Source organism: Chiroxiphia lanceolata, chromosome 1 (assembly GCF_009829145.1).
Source record: "Chiroxiphia lanceolata isolate bChiLan1 chromosome 1, bChiLan1.pri, whole genome shotgun sequence".
NCBI classification, from domain to species: Eukaryota; Metazoa; Chordata; class Aves; order Passeriformes; family Pipridae; genus Chiroxiphia; species Chiroxiphia lanceolata.
The window spans coordinates 43,420,885-43,439,200 of NC_045637.1; the positions used below are offsets into that span (position 1 = coordinate 43,420,885).

The 18,316-nt window shown below is 37.5% G+C and overlaps 1 protein-coding gene across 2 annotated transcripts in view; it reads left to right on the forward strand.

Moving 5' to 3' along the window:
• PRKDC (protein kinase, DNA-activated, catalytic subunit) overlaps positions 1 to 18,316 on the forward strand; it is an 83,998-nt gene that overhangs the window by 45,674 nt on the left and 20,008 nt on the right. For both annotated transcript variants that reach the window (XM_032703885.1, XM_032703896.1), the window contains 16 exons: positions 642 to 766; positions 860 to 1,009; positions 1,417 to 1,590; positions 2,481 to 2,579; positions 3,264 to 3,474; positions 4,057 to 4,246; positions 4,589 to 4,804; positions 6,063 to 6,175; positions 8,820 to 8,951; positions 10,082 to 10,261; positions 13,708 to 13,916; positions 14,379 to 14,517; positions 15,098 to 15,286; positions 15,797 to 16,021; positions 16,653 to 16,761; positions 17,460 to 17,571. In XM_032703885.1, coding sequence (XP_032559776.1) covers positions 642 to 766; positions 860 to 1,009; positions 1,417 to 1,590; positions 2,481 to 2,579; positions 3,264 to 3,474; positions 4,057 to 4,246; positions 4,589 to 4,804; positions 6,063 to 6,175; positions 8,820 to 8,951; positions 10,082 to 10,261; positions 13,708 to 13,916; positions 14,379 to 14,517; positions 15,098 to 15,286; positions 15,797 to 16,021; positions 16,653 to 16,761; positions 17,460 to 17,571 — 2,573 coding nt within the window. The remainder of the gene's footprint in view (positions 1 to 641; positions 767 to 859; positions 1,010 to 1,416; positions 1,591 to 2,480; positions 2,580 to 3,263; positions 3,475 to 4,056; positions 4,247 to 4,588; positions 4,805 to 6,062; positions 6,176 to 8,819; positions 8,952 to 10,081; positions 10,262 to 13,707; positions 13,917 to 14,378; positions 14,518 to 15,097; positions 15,287 to 15,796; positions 16,022 to 16,652; positions 16,762 to 17,459; positions 17,572 to 18,316) is intronic.

Below are 18,316 nucleotides of genomic sequence, written 5' to 3' on the forward strand. Positions count from 1 at the left end.
AAGGACAAATGCATGTTGGGTTGTATGAGTGAAAAGGAGGACAAAATGCAGCCAGGATCATCACTTCTCTCCCCACTATTCTTATTTCTTTCCCTACCTAATTCCATTCTGTTCTTTCACAGTTTGTAGATCATATTTCATTAATATTCATAAGTCTTCTCTTTCACGGTCTTCCAAGTTCCCTTATAAGCAGTATTTTGAATAGATGAGCAAAGATGGTGCAAATTTTATCCTTATCCATGGCTTATTTCTTTGACGTTGATTGAAAGTTGTTGGTTACTTTTCACCTTTTCACTAAAAGTCTATTTTTTTGTGTTCATTAATTGGACATCTTCTATACTGAATGCGAAGATGCTTAATATTTGTATAGGCACACTAAGCAACTTGTATTTCAAAATTAAGGCATGGGTTCCAAACCAATTGAAGGAAGCTTACAAACTATTATTTAAGCAGCAGTTGTGTGTTTCAGTCAGGCAGAGCTGTACAGGAACCAATAAGCACCATAAATGTTATGATGAGTCAGATGGATCTTGCCTAGCAAAATGCAGTAGAATCAAACAGTACAGCAGAAGCACTGCCTGTCACTAAGGTGTTTATGAGTTTCATGGGTATCCTTGATTTGCTGCCTTTCTCATTTTCAGGTACTTGAAGATCCAGTTTATGATTGTGTCGTAAGACAATTAAAACAACATCAGAACACTCAACATGATAAGTTTATTCAATGCTTGAATAAAGTTGTTAAGAATTTTCCACCTCTTGCTGACAGGTATGTCACGATTTACGTGGTATGTTGATTATAGATCTAGAGGAATAATAGAAAATGACTTGCTGTTCTTTGTGGGCTTCTGTTTTTGTTAAGGTTTATGAATGCAGTATTTTTTTTGATACCCAAACTTCATGGTGTGATGAAAACCTATTGTCTTGAAGTAATAATGTGCCGGGCTGAAGAAGTTCCTGATCTCCACTTGCAATTAAAGAGTAAAGACTTTATCCAGATCATGAATCATAGGTAAGTGGTCATGTGATTACAATGCATGGTCCAAATTTCTTGATAATATTTTCTGTGCTGGCCACAACAGTTTTACATTCAGAAGCATCTATAATTCACATTCACTTTTTGGCCACTGCTCTCTAATTTGAACTAATGTAATCTGGGAGTTAAGATGGTTAGCTCACTGTGAAAAACCAACAAAAGCTCCTAAATAGCATTGTGGTGAAACACCACTGGGATGTAAATTTCTGTAGTATGTATTTGTTTAGTTCTATTCTTACTCTCAGGTTGAACACAAAAGTATTTACCTAAAGCCCTTTATGCAAAACCAAATATCACTGCTAAGTGTAAGCTGATCTTCTGGTTCTGTGTGTGGCATTGAAGAGAAAAGCAATGTACCTATTCTTTTTTCCCTCTCCTTTTAGGGATGATGAAAGGCAAAGGGTTTGTTTGGATGTAGTGTACAAGATGCTGGCTAAACTAAAACCACTAGAACTTAAAGAACTTCTTCCTGGAGTGACAGGATTCATTTCTCACCCTTCTGTAATATGTCGCCAGCGCATGTATGATATTCTGATGTGGATTTATGATAATTACAGGTGTGTATTCACTGCAGATGTTGTCTTTCAGTGGTTTGTCACAGGCAGAGTGAGAGTGTTTGTAACAGTCTTCCAACTTCATGTCCCTCAGTGCAGGATATTTTTCTTAAAACAGAGCCTTGGATTTGCCTGAGTGGCTTTGGCCTTTGGTGGCAATTTTATCACTTCCACTAAGGGATAAATACTTGGACCTGAACTTTAGCCCGGGACTAGGAGGTTGTATCACCACAGCATAATGGCATAAGAGATCTTAGCTTTGATGCTCCCACTTTTTTTCTTGTCGCCAGAATTTGTAACTAATAAAAATTATACGCTAAAGAAATTTGCTTGTATAGGTAGAAAACGTATTGAGGTACTTTGGCATGATCTCAGTCCCTTCAATCTAGTAGTGTAAAGATGATCTTTCTGTTTTACCCCTTAGAATAGGGAGCAGGCATGTTCTCAGTTTGACAAGCAGGTTGCTGTTGAATCATCTGACTTAGTTGAGTTTTATTATGTGCTTTTTCCCAAGATAACTATTTGAATGGACAGTTACAGTGAAGGAAAAGTACAGGCAATTTTTACTCCATCATCACTTCAGAAAAGCAAATTCTCTGCCTTTTTTTCAGTTTCTACCTTGCAAACTCAGAATTACTTCTGTTTGGCCTTCATAATAAATACCCAACATATTATTTAACTTTCTGATTATTTCTTTTGTAAGTAGTGGAGTTACAAGGAATTTAAGGCAATGAAGACCTCATGTTATGAAAAAAATACAGTTTTGTCATGCCAAGTTGAGATTTTTATGAGAAGGGCATATTCCTCCTTTTTTCTGCACCATCCTCATCCTCTTATTTTGCTATGGATTGTTTAAGAGAAGTCACTAAGAGATATTTTTCTCCTACCATCAGTGATCCAGAAAGTCAAGCAGATGATGATTCTAAGGAAATACTCAAAGTGGCAAAAGAAATGCTGCTTCAAGGACTAATTGATGAGAATGCTGAACTGCAGTGAGTAAAGTGCTATGTTAACTGTCTGAAATAACAAATACCTACCTTGCTCTTACTTTGTTTATAGCAAAATAGTTGATCCTTAAAGGGTTTTTAAGTGTTTCAGTATAAAAGAGTAACAGTGAGATAACACTATTTCCTTTTCTTTCAGTAAGTTAATTTATAAAATATTGTCCAATAGTGTTATACCAAATAAGTGAAGCACAGAGCATTTGAACAAATTTCTAAGCCATGGGGAAGTTGTTTCACTATGTCAAACCTAATTCTGCATTAATGTTCTAGAGTTTTTGGACAAGGAGGACCTTGCTAAACACAAACACGCAACAGTAGATTAAATGTTGGAGGATGCTGGATTTTTAAAATTTCTTTTGGTGAAGCAAAAGACAGGATATCTGTGTGCTTATCCACCCATAGCACTTCTCAAGAGGAAAACAACTTGACAGAAATAATTTTTTCAGAGTAAACCTTTAATATCAGGCATGGAGCGTGGTAGACAAAAGAGGAATTTGGTGTAATTCAATGAAAGATCCATGGTATGAAAGTGTTAATGAAGGCTTTAAAATCTTATTATGTTTGGGTTTATGTTTGGTTGTTGCTGTTGTTTTTAACTTGGCTTTTTTGGAAGTGTTGGGTTTTTTTCTGTTTGCAGGTAACCAAGAATAACTTTATTCCTTGCCTTTACAGATTAATTGTTAGGAATTTTTGGAGTGAGGAGACGAGGTTACCAACAAATACTCTTGATCGCATGCTGTCATTGTTAAATTCTTTATATTCCACCAAGATTGAAACACAGTACTTGAGTCTAATCACAAATTTTCTGCTCGAAATGACTAGCAAGAGCCCAGATTATTCCAGAAAAATATTTGAGCATCCACTGTCTGAATGCAAATTTCAGGTGAGTTGTAATGTTTTGTCCTGTGCAACCAAATTCTATTCTTTAATGTAGACATTAATCTAGACAAATTCTATTCTTTAATGTAGTTACCACTTGGATGAGAATGGCATAATGAAGATTTTTGAAAGTGTTTTCTTCTCCCTAGTTAACAGCTGCAACAGTCATGAGTTATACACAGTATCAGAAGTCTGATGATTTTGTTGTGCTAATAATTTTCCTTTCAAAAAAGAAATATTTAATTAAAATAATTATATATACCAAGTATAGCTGATGAGTACTGAAATAGCTAAAAAAGAGGGTGGTGGAGAGAAGCAGCATCAGCTGGAGGAATATTGTGAAGAAACAGGAATACTAGCACAAGAGCTGTAAATCAGTCTTCAGCTGACAAGTCTAAATTACTCAGCTTTTTTGCTGAGCTATGGAGAACTTCTATGTGTTTGCAGTTTTTATTTTTATTGTCAAATTCTGCTCCCGTACCTGGGATGATGTTTTAAATTCTGTGCTGTCATTTCTGCTATCCTGACTCAGTGAACGAATGCCAAAAGCCTCCATCTTTACCGTGCTACTTTTCTTTGTTCGTAGGACTTTGTAATTGATTCCAGCTGGCGCTACCGAAGCACTGTGCTCACACCTATGTTTGTGGGGACTCAAGCTTCTCAGAGCATCCACAGGAATTTATCACAAGAAAGATCCCTTTCTGCTTCTGGGTCAGTCGGTGGTCCAGTGAGGGCTACCCAACGGCAGTATGAATTTACACCTACACAGCATGTCAGTAAGTCCAGACCAGTGTCTTCTGAAATTTTCTTGTTTGCTATAGGAATGATTTAATTTATGTCGCATATGGATTTTTAATGTAAAAGTGTAAATACATTTAATATTGTGTTTTCAAGGACTTCTGTGTGTTATGAGAAAAAAATCACTTTTTTTTTGGGTCTCATACATATTTATATTCTGCCTAATGTAAAAGAAATTTGTTTCTTACCTAACAGTTTGAAATCTGTTCTGCCCAAAAACACTGGGAATTATATTTTTGGGAGAGAAAAATTACCTGCTTCATAGATGTTTTCACTTTATATGTGAGTATGTTACAGCTTTTTGCAATTTTTTCTTGTAGGTGGTAGAAGTTCTTTTAATTGGCTAACTGGAAGTAGCATTGACACATTGGCAGAGTATGCAGTTCCTTCATCCTCTGAATCCTTATCTTCATCCATGCTGTTGGTTAGCAAACGGAGTGAAAAATTTAAACAAGCAACCTTTAAACCAGTGGGGCCGGATTTTGGGAAAAAAAAGTTGAATTTACCTGGAGTTGAGGTGGACAGCAAAACTAAAGGTCTGTAAACCTTATCTAAGTGCAATTTCTATATAACTAGTACATTTCTATAAACCATCTTTGTCAGTTGTTTGGCTGACAGTCTATTATCTTTGAGACATTCTCATGGAGGTTCACCTTGAGAGATTTTGTTTCCAAACATAGTCTATGGCAAAAAGCTGGGATTGTGCTAGGAATTGTAAAATTGTATGTTGCTAGATAAAAGAACTGAGAGGATATGAAACCAGTCAGTGTGATCTCTGTATTCCTGTCTCTCCCTAAGATGATCATAGCATGAATGTCAGACAATTCTGTCCCTTCTGTTTTAAATTTAACTGCATATCTCTTTCAAGATGACATCTCTTTAAACATATTTTTCCAAACCATTTCAGATGCATGCTAACATGATCTACAACATACTGCAATCTGTCATTAGAATTACTTGGTTTTTTTCTGAGAATGCTCCTTTATCTGCCCAGCCAATAACTGAAAATTTTCAGTGCTGTTTTGAAGTGGCTTCGGCTCTTTCTTCCTGTTGAATCTTTCAGTACTTTGTCATTAAAATTTTGACCGAAAGGATGGGATTAGGAGTTCAGGCAAAGATCTATAAAGATCAACCTTTTCAATACCAGAGAGGTGTTTCCAGGCAGTTCTGAATGGACCATGCTGAACTACAGAAATAGAGAGATCAGTCTACCTTCCAGTCAGTTCCTGGTCTTCTACCAGGAAAATACTAGTTCTAGTGGTATATTTCTGTTTGCTCATTCTGCTTTACTAGGAAATGGACTGAAGTGAACAGTCTTTTAAGTGGCCTTTCTCCATGACTGTCCTGAGCAGGAGTTGATCCACTGTCAGTTCTATAATCATAACTTTAAAAATATTGTATGATATTATTATTACCCAATCTTTGAATATATTTAGCACCTCTTTTATGTAGGGAGGTACATACTTTATGGAATATAGTGCAAATGCCATACTTGCTTTGAGAGCTTAAAATAAATCTCTTGTATGGGGCATATTTGTTCATGAGTTTTAGTACCTTTCCCAGTGCAATAGTTTGACCTTTATACTTCACCTCTGTGCTTGAAGTTTCTATTACCTCTTCTCCTCAGAGCAACTTAATTTGTTTTCATTTGCTATCTTTTTGAAAGGCCTTACTTAGAATTGTTGGATAGGAAACTTAGGAGACTAGTTGGTAAGCTAACAATTGGTGTTATATGGTGCTCTTGCCTTAAATCAGAAGTTTGCTTGAGAAAGGACATGATCATATGTTCTCTAGGTATAGAAGAACGAGCTGAAATTCTAAGACTGCGGAGACGTTTCTTGAAGGACCAAGACAAACTCAGTCTGATTTATGCTAGAAAAAGTCTGGCTGAACAGAAAAGAGAAAAGGTTTGTCAATTCAAATAAGTTTAAAACTTTAGGTCTCAATGCCGTCTGCAGTCTTTTACTTCATCTCTAGTGATAACTTTGTGAAGAAAGGGTAGATGTAAGGTGCTGGTTGCTGTTTTAAGAGCTTTGAAAGGTTTAATTTGGAAATCATGCTACATACATGCTTAAAGCTAAATGATATTACTTAGCAGGAGTGAGAAAAGAGGTGAATGGTCTACTCCTTAACGTGCATGAAGTGATTTTACGTGATGGAGTCCCTAACAGCGGTGGGAAGCCCTTTACAGTTGTCAGTCTGGAAACTGGGGATCTCAAAGCTACAATACACTGCAGAAATAGTTGGGGAACATTATCCAGAGTCTGAACATGAACTCAAAGATGTGGTACAGCTGATGAACTGACCAGAACTGTTTTGAACTTTTAACCTGAAGGAATGTCAGTAATAATCATTTGCTGTGTGTTTATGAAGGCCAGGAACTTACTACTTTGTGAGTTTCCTGGTTGTGCTATGTACTTAAAATAAATCTAAGTATTTTTAAGCTCTGTAACAGTTTTTCAGAGGTTCCTGTTACTAAAAATAACATACATTATCGTCCAAAAATGATAACAGTTAGACCAAAAGCAAAGGAACCCAGGATAGGGAGCTACCAGTTTGAGACACTCTTGTAATTCTTTGCAGATGCAGACAACTGTGTAAACAGAACTTATGTCTGGAAGAACCACACAAACACCTATTTTAGCCAATTGCAGGCTAAAGCTACAGTGTCCTCCCACCATGCAATAGAGGACTGTAAACGCATTCTGTATGGCAGTCCAAAATACAGCCAACAAAACCACCTGTGATATGAATGCTCTCAGGATCCCTTAAACTTTTCAAGAGACTTGTTGCACATAAACACACATGGAACTCTATGGTTTGCATTAATACTGTATAGGACAAGCCAGGAAAAATTAGATCCTGAGCAAGAGAGGATTTGGAAATAGCTTTAGCAAAGTCCTAATTTCTCAATAGCATATTTCTCTTGAAAGGTTTCTGAAAATCATCCCTTTAAAGTTCTGTAGCAGAAAAATTACTTCAAACAGCAAAATTATGAAGAGTTTACAGAAGAGAAAAAAACCTTTCAAGCTTCCTTCTCTTTTTGTCTTCCATTTTACCAATGTTTATATCCACCCATTGCCTACTGATTCAGTTGGTAATGGCAGTAGTTAAAAATAAAAACCCAGCCTCTAAACTTACTGATTATTTCCTTATAATGTGCTATGAAAAAGAAGAAAAGCAGAGGAAGAAATAGGTTTTGTTTGTATTGGGTAGTAGCTCTTGTTCAATTTAAAAATTATTCCTTTAAGCCCTAGCAAAAGGCAGGACAGCTATTTAAGAACTGCAGTTTGCAACAGTTTTGTTACAGTTTGGTTTAGGTTTTACTAGAATCATAGAATTATTAAGGTTTGAAAAGACCTGTAAGATCATCGAGTCTAACCATTAACCCAGCACCACTATGTTCGCCACTAAACCACGTCGCCAAGTGCTACATGCACGTCTTTTAAACACTTCCAATGGTGGTGTTTCTACCACTTCCCTGGACAGCTTGTTCCAATGCCTGACCACCCTTTCAGTGAAAAATTTTTCCATTATAACTAATAGCTCTTCTGGGACTGCTTGTCCTGTTGGTTGTTACTTGGGAAAAGACACCGACCGCCACCTTGCTACAACCTCCCCTCAGGTAGTTGTAGAGAATGATAAGGTCTCCCCTGAGAGACCTTATCCTCTTTTCTCCAGTCTAAACAATCACAGCTTCCTCAGCTGTTCCTCATGAAACTTGTGCTCCAGTCTCTTCACCAGCTCTGTTGTTGTTCTTTGAACACGCTCCAGCACCTCAATGTCTTTCTTGGAGTACAGAGCCCAAAACTGAACAAAGGATTCAAGGTGCTACCTCACCAGTGCTCAGCACAGGGGAACAATCACTTCCCTAGTCCTGCTGGCCACACAATTTCTGATATAAGCCAGGATGCCATTGGCCTTCTTGGCCACCTGGGCACACTGTTGGCTCATGTTCAGCCAGCTGTTGACCAGCACCCCCAGGTCACTTTCTGCTGGGCAGCTTCCCAGGGGCACTCTTCCCCCAGCCTGTAGGGCTGCATGGGGTTGTTGTGACCTAAAGGAATCAACTCCGTTCATTATTCTTCCCCGCCCCATCCCACTGTATAAAACAAAACACACAAGCTTTAGGAACCTCATTTTACTTTGCACCTGGGCCAGGCTGAGAATCATCATATCATGTATACTACTGTGGCTCAGCTAACAGGCAGTAACTTACTAAACTGTAGCAGCTGTCAGTCATAATCATTCTCTTTGAAACTAGCTTAAGTACTACCTGTATGGAAGCAGAATCTACAAGGCATTAATATTAAAAGTTAATGGCTGAAGGAAGTCTATGAACAAGTGTTGTGGTTTGACATTTTTAATTGACTAAGATAATTTTGAGTTTAACCTTATTACAGCTTTATAGGAAATGTATTTGTCTATTAAGCATGGCAAAAGTTTGTAAAACACTTCAGAAATGCTCTTGCTTATTTTGTCTTATCTTGATACTGCTCTTTCTAAGTAATATGATTATTATTATTTTTTAACATGAGAAATGCATTTCAGGAGATGAAATCTGAGCTGAAGATGAAGTATGATGCGCAGGTTACTTTGTACAGAAGTTACCGAGTAGGAGACCTTCCTGACATCCAGATTGAATACCGCAGTCTCATTGCCCCTCTGCAGGGCCTTGCCCAGGTCTGTCTGCTGTTCAAAGGTCATTTGTGAAGTTTTCTGTTCCTGTAGGGAAAATGGCATATACTTGGGCAACTGCTTCTAACATTGATTTGTTGTTTTGTAGTCAACCAGTAAGATACACATTTCAAGAGTCTGTTTTGAGGGAGTGTTTCTCCTACCGCTGTTCAGTGATGACAGAAGAGGCCTTCTAGCTTGCGCAGCTGAGTCAAACACTGAGGACCTGATATATCAGCTCTTGTCCATTGCCCCTGGGTTCCTCTACTTGAGAAACAGTTGGTGGTGGTCTTTACAAGCATTATTGCAAAGGGCATCTCACTGTACAGTAACATAACAGCCATTTCTCTTCTATTATATGGCTGTAACAGACTTGTAAAAATACAAATTAACTTGCTGTGACTACGACTGGACTCAGACTACTCAGTAAAGCTGATCCAATATTCCTTTTTCTGCCTGAGAGCAGTAGAAACTGTAGACTGAACTGAACAGTAGACTGAATCCCATTTTACAGTTGTTGGGAAGTCACAGTCTTCCTGGTTACCTTTGTATTTCATTTCTTTTGATGTCCCCTTATCACTGTGTAAAGGGAGGAAGTAGTACACTCATGAGTTATCTGAATAGCACTAGATAAAGAATTAGACCAAATTCCAGGCCCATGGTAGACCAGGATGCATAGGATTATATTACACACACGAATGTGGTTCTAGGTGGAAAAAATACCTTTAAATCTGTTAGCTGCCTCAATGTTAGGTCCAGGTCTCCTCACACATCAGCGTCTTCTGTTTTTTCCTGAAACCCTCTTGACAGACTGTGGTGTCCATATCATGATACTGATTGTCTGGTTCCTGTAATGGGAATTGTGAGTATGTGAAAATTGTAAATTCCGCCCTTTCCACCATTGACCTGAAACCTATATTGTCTTGGAGTTTCTTTATGTAAAAGAATTAAGATGTGATTTTAATGGGTAGTACAGTCATTGTCAGCGTAGGTGAGATGCATGCCAGACTAACTAGTCCACACCCAGAGAGTATCCATATAGGGATTAGGTATGGGGTGGTTCATATCTTTTAATTTTATGTCTATTGTGTCACAGCAAAATTCAGTGACCTTACTGCTTCTGTTGTAATTTACAGAAAGATCCAACATTTGCCAAGCAGCTTTTCAGCAGTTTGTTTAGTGGAATTTTTCATGAGGTAGAAAAATCTAAAAATTCTTCTGAGAAAAACGCCATTGTCCAGAAGCTGCTGAATGACTTCAATAATTTCCTCAGTACAAGCCTGTCATACTTTCCACCATTCATTGCATGCATCCAGGTAAACCCTGCTATGTGGCATGAAAGTAACTGAATGTAATGTCTTTGTCTGTGTGTGTGATAAACCCAGTGGTGGTGAAGGTCAAATACTGTCACTGAAGTTTAGACAGAGGTGGGAAGAGAATTGTTAACCACTTGGATATTTCAAGTGACACTTGTTAAAGTAATTTGTGCCTCTGGACTGATTTTTCAAGTATCTGTAGAGTTTGAGTCACCTTTTAATGTTTTAATTGCATCAGTAACAAGAAGAGATTTGATTTTAAATGAAAGCTATTTCAATTGAAATGAGAATTGAGAACAATTGAAAGGGCTATGTGGGTGTCACATGCTTATCTTCCTGTTTCTGGGAAGTGCTTACTGAGGAATTCTTTGATGTCTTGAGGATGTCAGTAGCTGTCCAACTGTTTGCTGTTAGCCTCTCTTGCGTATTTTTTCCAATTAGTACCCTGAAGTAATTGCCTGGGGATTTTCAGTAAAGAGGGAAGGACACTCTCCCACCAAAGGGTGAGTGGGTACACCACGGTTATTCACTGGAAAAGAAACACAAGCCTTTCTGCTATGAGAATACACTGACCTGGAATAGACTGTGAATTTCATCTTTTAATCCAGTCTTCAGGGAGATAAAAGAACTTGTCCAAGCACCTGTTACATACTCATTGTCACTGTATTTAATGGTTCTTGTCAACTGTGTTGATCTTAATATTGTGTCTGATTCCTAGCTCTCAAAAGAATCTTTGGGGGGGGGCAGCTAATGGCTTCTTTTTTGTTATGGAAATTTAAATACTCTGTGACAGTAGATGTCATTCCTAATACAGGAGAAACTAGTTTGGAGTAGCTTAGTGAACAGTGACAAACTTTGCTTCTTAGTACTTGTATTTACGCATCTGAAAAAATGTTATTTCGTGTTTACTTTTTTTTCTGTGCAGCTGTATAAAAGGTCAAATGCTATGGGGATTTTTCTGGGCTGTCTTGGTATATTTCGAGCCAGCATCTCACAATAGCGATCTGTTAATATTCCCTCTTGACATTGCATTTGTTGGTTCTCTGTCTTGATGATCTTATTTGTGTTGAATTATACTGTCTATTAGACACTATTAATAACACTGTTGCATTAGGCTACTTTTTTTCTGAAAAGTCATAGAATGAAGACTCAAAAATAGGCAAGTTAAAAATTCATCAAAAATATGAGCAATAAGATCATCTCATTGGCATCCTCATCAATAACAAAAGAACAACAGCATAAAGGCAAGCCTCAGCCTGTGAATTTGAGTGTCCTGCATAACAGTGAGAGGAAGTCTTTTCCTCAGTAAGGAATAGAATTCATATTGATCAAGAGAGTGAGCTGCAAGAGTGTGAGCAAGAGCACAAGTGTGTCAAGGCTATCATTTGGCTCACAAAGACTGTCCTAGTGGCTTGGACATTTGAAAATACAAATATATACTGTTTCCTGTATACCAACAGTGTAATGAATGCTGGCTGGTTTCAGAAAGGCTTCTACTTCACTGCTATTTCCTTCTGGCTGTTCGACTTTTTAGTCTTCTCCAGGTTCACATTCCTTCAGGAGAATAACTTGGTGGTAAAAAGAGCTGGTTTTGTCTACACATATGGTCTTAAAATTGATTTAGAAGCTCTGGGATTCACTTTCAGGACAGATTAAGAACCAGCTGAAGTACTAAAAGAATTTTCTGAAAATTCTGAAAGAAATTTCTGAATAGAACATGACAAATGTTTATGTAGCCTTTATAGAGATACTTGGCCTCTGAAGATCATATAATTACCTTGTAAATATTTTAGCTGTCAGGCCAACTTCGATGCCATTCACCCTGATCTTTGAACATGTGGTGCAAGGAAAGACAAAGCAAGTTGCATATGGAGCAGAGAGTATTCCCTCTGCTTTCAGAAGATAAGTGATCAAATAGTCACCAAAATGCAATAAATAGAAAGATACCTTTGATGTGGGACAATGTCTATAAATTTTGAGTTTGGGAGGGTATTTATTCTTTGGACATACCATTATATTTGCATGGTTCTTACACTTTTTCCTATGCTAAGAGAAAGGGCTTTTGGTCTTACCTTAGGAGTTGTTTTTAAGTTTTCAGATTGTGCAGTTGACACTGTGTTCCTGACGTAGCCCCTAAATTGTGGCAGTCAAGGGATGTGTGACTCTACACAGGAGTGTTGTGGGCTTGTATGCAGCTAATTGAAACTGCCTGAATCGTAGGTGAAATATATATGCTAACTCCTCTTTGGGATCTGCCTGGTCTGTAACTCAGGAAGCCACAAGAAGCTGTGGTTTTTTTCCTTTTTTTGTTGAGTACAAATCTGTTAGTGTGAGAGTCTCAGCTATACAAATTGTGTCAAGAATTTCTTATGCCAGGTGCCTATTCTGTAGTTTTTGTAGTGGTTGTCATTTATCAAAGAAGTGTATCCTGGTTATTCTCAGTCTCCTGTTGCAATTTCCAAATATTGTTTTCCTTTCACATAGTATTCTTGAACATGCTATGTTGCAAGAATCAAACTCTATTTTTTGTTCTAAAACTTGGTTCTGTTTCTTGTAATGAAAGTTATACTCCCTCTCTTCCGTGTTGTGGATTTTTTTTCTTCCTGTTTGTTTAAGATATTATTGCAACTTTACATTATTAAGTGGAGAAAAAAAAAAGAAAAAGCCCAACTCTGGCTTTAATAACACACTACTTTCTCAATATTTTATGTGTATTTAGAATAGTGATTTAAATATTTTAAAAAACCTTGAAGTAAACAAAAATGTTTATCCCTGAAAATGAGGTTAGTCTGTAGTTGGACTAATGTTAAATACAATAAAGATGTGCTAGAAATATTGTCATGCCTTTAAATCAGGCAGGAGTAAATGAGTACAGTACTCTATGAGTCTAACAGGAAGCTGTCATATGCTAAAACTGGCTGAGTGTGTGGATAGAAAGCCTCCAGCTCAGAGAAGACAGTGTGTTTAATCGCGCCTTTGGCTTATGGCAGGAGCGCACCACTGAATAGGTTAAGTGAAACACAGCTGCTGTGTAGCAGGCACAATCCTGCCAACAAACAGAGAGAAAAATTCAGGCTGTCAATGTGTCCATCTACCTCTCCCCCGCTTTCCTTGTGATTCTGTCCAGAGAGTTTCAGAATCACAGAATATTCTGAGTTGGAAGGGACCCAAAGGGATCATCTAGTCCAACTCTTAAGTGAATGGCCTGTAGTTGTCCCATGTCCTGGAAGCAAAGTATATGGGGTTATTCTGTCCTGTTCTCTGTCCAAAGAGCAACAGCACAGAAGGGAAAGATTTTCCAGGGTTGGGAACTTCTGGAGATCTAATGGCTTATTTCTAAAGCTTGCACTATAAGAAAAGGGATACCAAATAAGTGGTCTGTAAAAGGTAACAATCAGTATAGTTTTACACCAAATAGACACCCGTTGTTTTATTTTATTTTACAGGAAATGAGTTACCAGCACAGAGCACTACTAGAACTGGATTCAGCCAATGTGAGCACAAGCTGCCTTGCAAGTTTGCAGCAGCCTGTGGGCATCCTCCTTCTGGAGCGTGCCCTGATGGCTCTGTCCCCTGTGGAGGAGCCCCCATCCAAACAGATGCGCGGAAGGACAGAGCTTCCCCCAGACGTGATCAGATGGATCGAACTTGCTAAGTAAATTCTTGTTTGAGACAAGTTATTCCCATTCAGATTTGCCTTTTGAAGAACTCTGCCTTTATGGCTTAATGTGATTTCTTTTTTAGTCTCAGTAACCCAACTTTTTTAGAATTAGATATGCTTTTAATTTCTTTTCAGTTAATTATTATTTTTCAGTGAGAGCAGTTACACTTAACAGCTGTGCACTCTGATGATGCTATCAGACTGCTGAAAAACATCTTGTTCATAGCTTTTCAGCTGCAGGAGTTTCCACAGTTCAGATATTAACCTACAAGGTGAAGTTTATGTAGTTACGTATATATTTCAGATCTTATATAACAAATTATCTTTTTAAAATTTTCTATTACCACCTAGTAGTATTACGGCTTATTAAATTATTATTTTTTTCAAATAGCTTCTGTTTACATTGTTATACATCTGCTCAACTAATTAAAAGATTTCTCTCTTCAATTTTACTAGGCTCTACCGATCTCTTGGGGATTATGATGTCCTTCGTGGCATTTTCAGTGGTAAGATTGGGACTAAGGAAATTACACAGAAAGCGTTGTTGGCAGAAGCAAGGAGTGATTATGCTGAAGCAGCTCGATGTTATGATGAGGTAAATTGACAGCAAGATTCTTTTGTTTCATGAATCTCTCGTGGCTTAAAACTAGTAAGCCACAATTAAACATTTTGAGAAGCAACATATATTGTTTAAAATGTCCTTGTGTTTTATTTGATTAATGGTTCAGTCTGTAAAGATATTGGGAACAGATGAGCAGTCACAACAGAGCAGTACACGTGATGCTTTTCTTAGTGTTTTTTACAAAGCTGCACATGTGCAGTTATCTAGGCAGACAAGTAAAACACCATGGGCAAACTACAACCCCAAGAGAGCAAATTGCATGGGTTCATGGCATGAGTTATAGTGGGTAAAAAGGAAGGAGCATCTCTAACCTTCTTTTAAAGTGTTCACTCTTTAAAAAAAGCAGGTTTACTAAAGACATCTACCTGAAAATAATTTGTATATGAATATTGACAATCTTGAATTTTCTTCATTTAACGCTGCTGTCACACTCTGGTAAATGGATAGATATTTTTGAGACAACGAATTACAGTTAAGTTCCTGGTGACTTAGAATTGAAACAAGTGCCAGAATCCTGTTAAGAACCCTTTTTCCCCACAAATTCATTCCCTAGGCACTCTCTAAAGAAGACTGGCAAGATGGAGAGCCAGCAGAAGCGGAGAAGGACTTCTGGGAGCTTGCATCTCTAGAATGCTATGACCACCTAACGGATTGGAAGGCTCTGGAGTATTGTGCTACTGTTAATATCGACAGTGGAAAACCTCCAGACCTAAGCAAAACATGGAATGATCCATTTTTCCAGGTTTTTAGAAGTCACTTCATTGATACTGCACCATTTTTTATCTCTGCAGGAATATCTGACAGTGCTGAGATTGTGGGTGAAAATCAACTGCATTATTTGGGTTACTCTAGTATGGAAATTAGCAGAGAGTCTGAGACATGAAAATAATTGAAGCAGTTACTTTTAATTTTATCTTGAGTCTGTGGCTGATTATATACAACCAACTTTATCATCACCTTTTTGTTTTGGCAGTCTTTTTGTTGCATTTTTCACTTTTATTTGTTTCCTGTTTTAAGAGTTACCAAACACTGGTTTTGAAACTAGTAGAAAATAGTTGTTTGCTAACAACTTCTTGGGCTATCAGAAAAGACTGCTGTGATTTGTTAGCAAATGGAAATTTGTCTAAAGAAAAAACATTTAAGAAAACCATTCAAAATATTTTTATATTTATTTGATCTGCTGCTGATAACATAAAAATTGATCATTTAATGTTCCATTCCTGGAAATAAGGACTGTATTTTCACCTTGTAGGAGACATATCTACCCTATATAATACGCAGTAAGTTGAAGTTACTGCTCAGTGGGGAAAATGACCAGACTTTGCTAACATTTATTGATGAGGCAATGAAGACAGAACAGAAGAAAGCCATTCTAGAAATGCATCACAGCCAAGAGCTTAGTCTCCTTTACATCCTACAAGATGATTTTGACAGAGCCAAATATTACATTAGCAATGGGATGCAGATCTTCATGCAGGTAGCAGTCTCTTCTATCTCTGGTATGATTTTTCTGTGTAAACTCCTGGAACAATTAAACTGTTGTTGCTATTGCTGCTGCTAGATTATGATCTCAAGAGAAACAGTTGCTCAAGTAGAATGACATCTAAGTGCCCTCCGTATCATATGACAGAACTTCTTTTGAATTCAGTGCTTGCAATGATGAGAGATTAGTGAGCCAGTGGAGGGCATCTTACCATTTTAACTTGTTTTGTTTTGCTGATTTCATCTTTTAGACGTTCTTCAGAATAATTGTTTGTGCAGATAACAAACATTTTATTTCATTCATCTTTTCAGAAGACTCCTATCCCCAGAACAAACTTGCAAAGAGAGTACTGCAATCAAAAGTTACAAGTTCCGTTCATTACCAAGTTTTAATTAGACTGTAGGACTTTGATAAAACCTAGGATAGGAATTGCAGCTAGAATATGCTTCTACACTTGTGTAAAGCAGAGTTGCTCTCTGATTACAGGCTATTAAATTACTTCTAAGAGGTTGGGTTCTAAAGCATATTATATAGCAGCATCAGATCAATAGTTTGTAGAGCACTGAATAGAACCATGTTGTAAATTCTGTCTATGAAATCTTTCATTCTCTCCCTCTCTTTGCAGAGCTATTCCAGTATTGATTCTCTGTTATATCAAAGTCGAATGACCAAACTGCAGTCTGTACAAGCTTTGACAGAAATACAGGATTTCATCAATTTTATGACTAAGAGAAGTAAAGATTGTTTTTTTCTCAAGCGATTTTCCTTTCACTGTGTTAAATAGTCATGGTTTTCTGAACTTTGAATGTCTGAACTCCTGTTTGAAAAAGGATAAGTCTGGAATTACTTCTTATTGTCTTCTTGACAGTAAGAACTGTGCAGTTCTGTAAGATAGGCTTGAAGATAATTCTGTATTCTATTGCAAAGTTTTATTAGCATAGCTCTTGTGATAAGAGTCGTTTTAAACTAATTTTTTTTTTGTTGGAGTAACTTTTAGCAGAGATAAAAGATGGATGTGGTAAATAAGTTATAGCTACTGAGGTAGGCATGAAGTACAATTTTATGCACATAAACCAAATTATATATTAAATTTAGTTAACAGTTCCACTACATTCTAGCATGTTCCTTTGTGGAAAGGAACCTACCCAGTGGTAATCCCCAATGGCAGTTGACAGTGATGTCCTTATTGAATCTCCTGTGCTCCAGCAATAAACAAAAGCAATATGATCACTAAGTTGTGTATTTAGTACAAGCCCAGAAATGCAAGTGGATTGCTTAGATCACTAAGTTGTGTATTTAGTACAAGCCCAGAAATGCAAGTGGATTGCTTAATTGCAGTTTTCTGGTTTGAATGTTAGACTATGTTTTGTTTAGCCCTTTTTCATGCTGTTTGGCTGTAGATGCATCTAAAGTGTTCTGAATTGATTTCTAGGTAACTTAGCTTCAGAGGCTTCCCTTAAGAGACTTCTCCGAATTTGGACAAGCAGATATCCAGATGCTAAAATGGATCCTATGAACATCTGGGATGATATCATTACAAATCGGTAAAACTGCATTCTTGGGTTAGCTTAAGTTCTGTCTGCCTGCTGAGTTCCAAGAAGTGCTTTTTCTAATGCTGCTTGTTTTCATATTAGAGCAAGGGGGTTGGTCCAGTATATTACTCTTTTTTCCCAATTATTTTAATACCTTTATCAGTATAACTGGGGGGTTTCTGTGACTGACTTGTAGTGAGGAGCAAAAGGAGGTTGAGAAATGGCCAGGGAATAAACCGTATTTTGATAGGGAAAGACAGACTTCAGTTTAGGCATTTTCTTGCATCGGTGACAAGATGCACTGTGCAAGCTAGCCCACTTCAGCAGCCCTTAAACATACCCATTTGTAATTGAGTAGATTAGCAGCATTTAGCTCAATGAAACACTACCCAAAAGGCCAGTCCGTTATCAATAAAAATACTTACCTATTCTATTTTGCAACTAAAAAATAGTTCCCAAATGAGGCAGCATACAAAATAAGCCCTGTTACTGTCAGTACTTCACCTGTGCTCTAACTGGAGACTTCTGCTGTGCAACTGTTGCTAGACAGAAAAGAGACTCTCTGGAGGCTCCTTTGGATTAGCTCTGAAGAAGCTGGAATGCTTTTTCAAATTTGAAATTTTTCTGTCCTTACTGTGGTGTCTGTCTTCATCCTAATTCATTCTTCCAGTGCAAATCTAGATTAGTTCTCCTTTCCTGGGCAACAGCTTCTTCCACACCTCTGATACATACTGTGCTCTGTAGTTTATTTTATTAT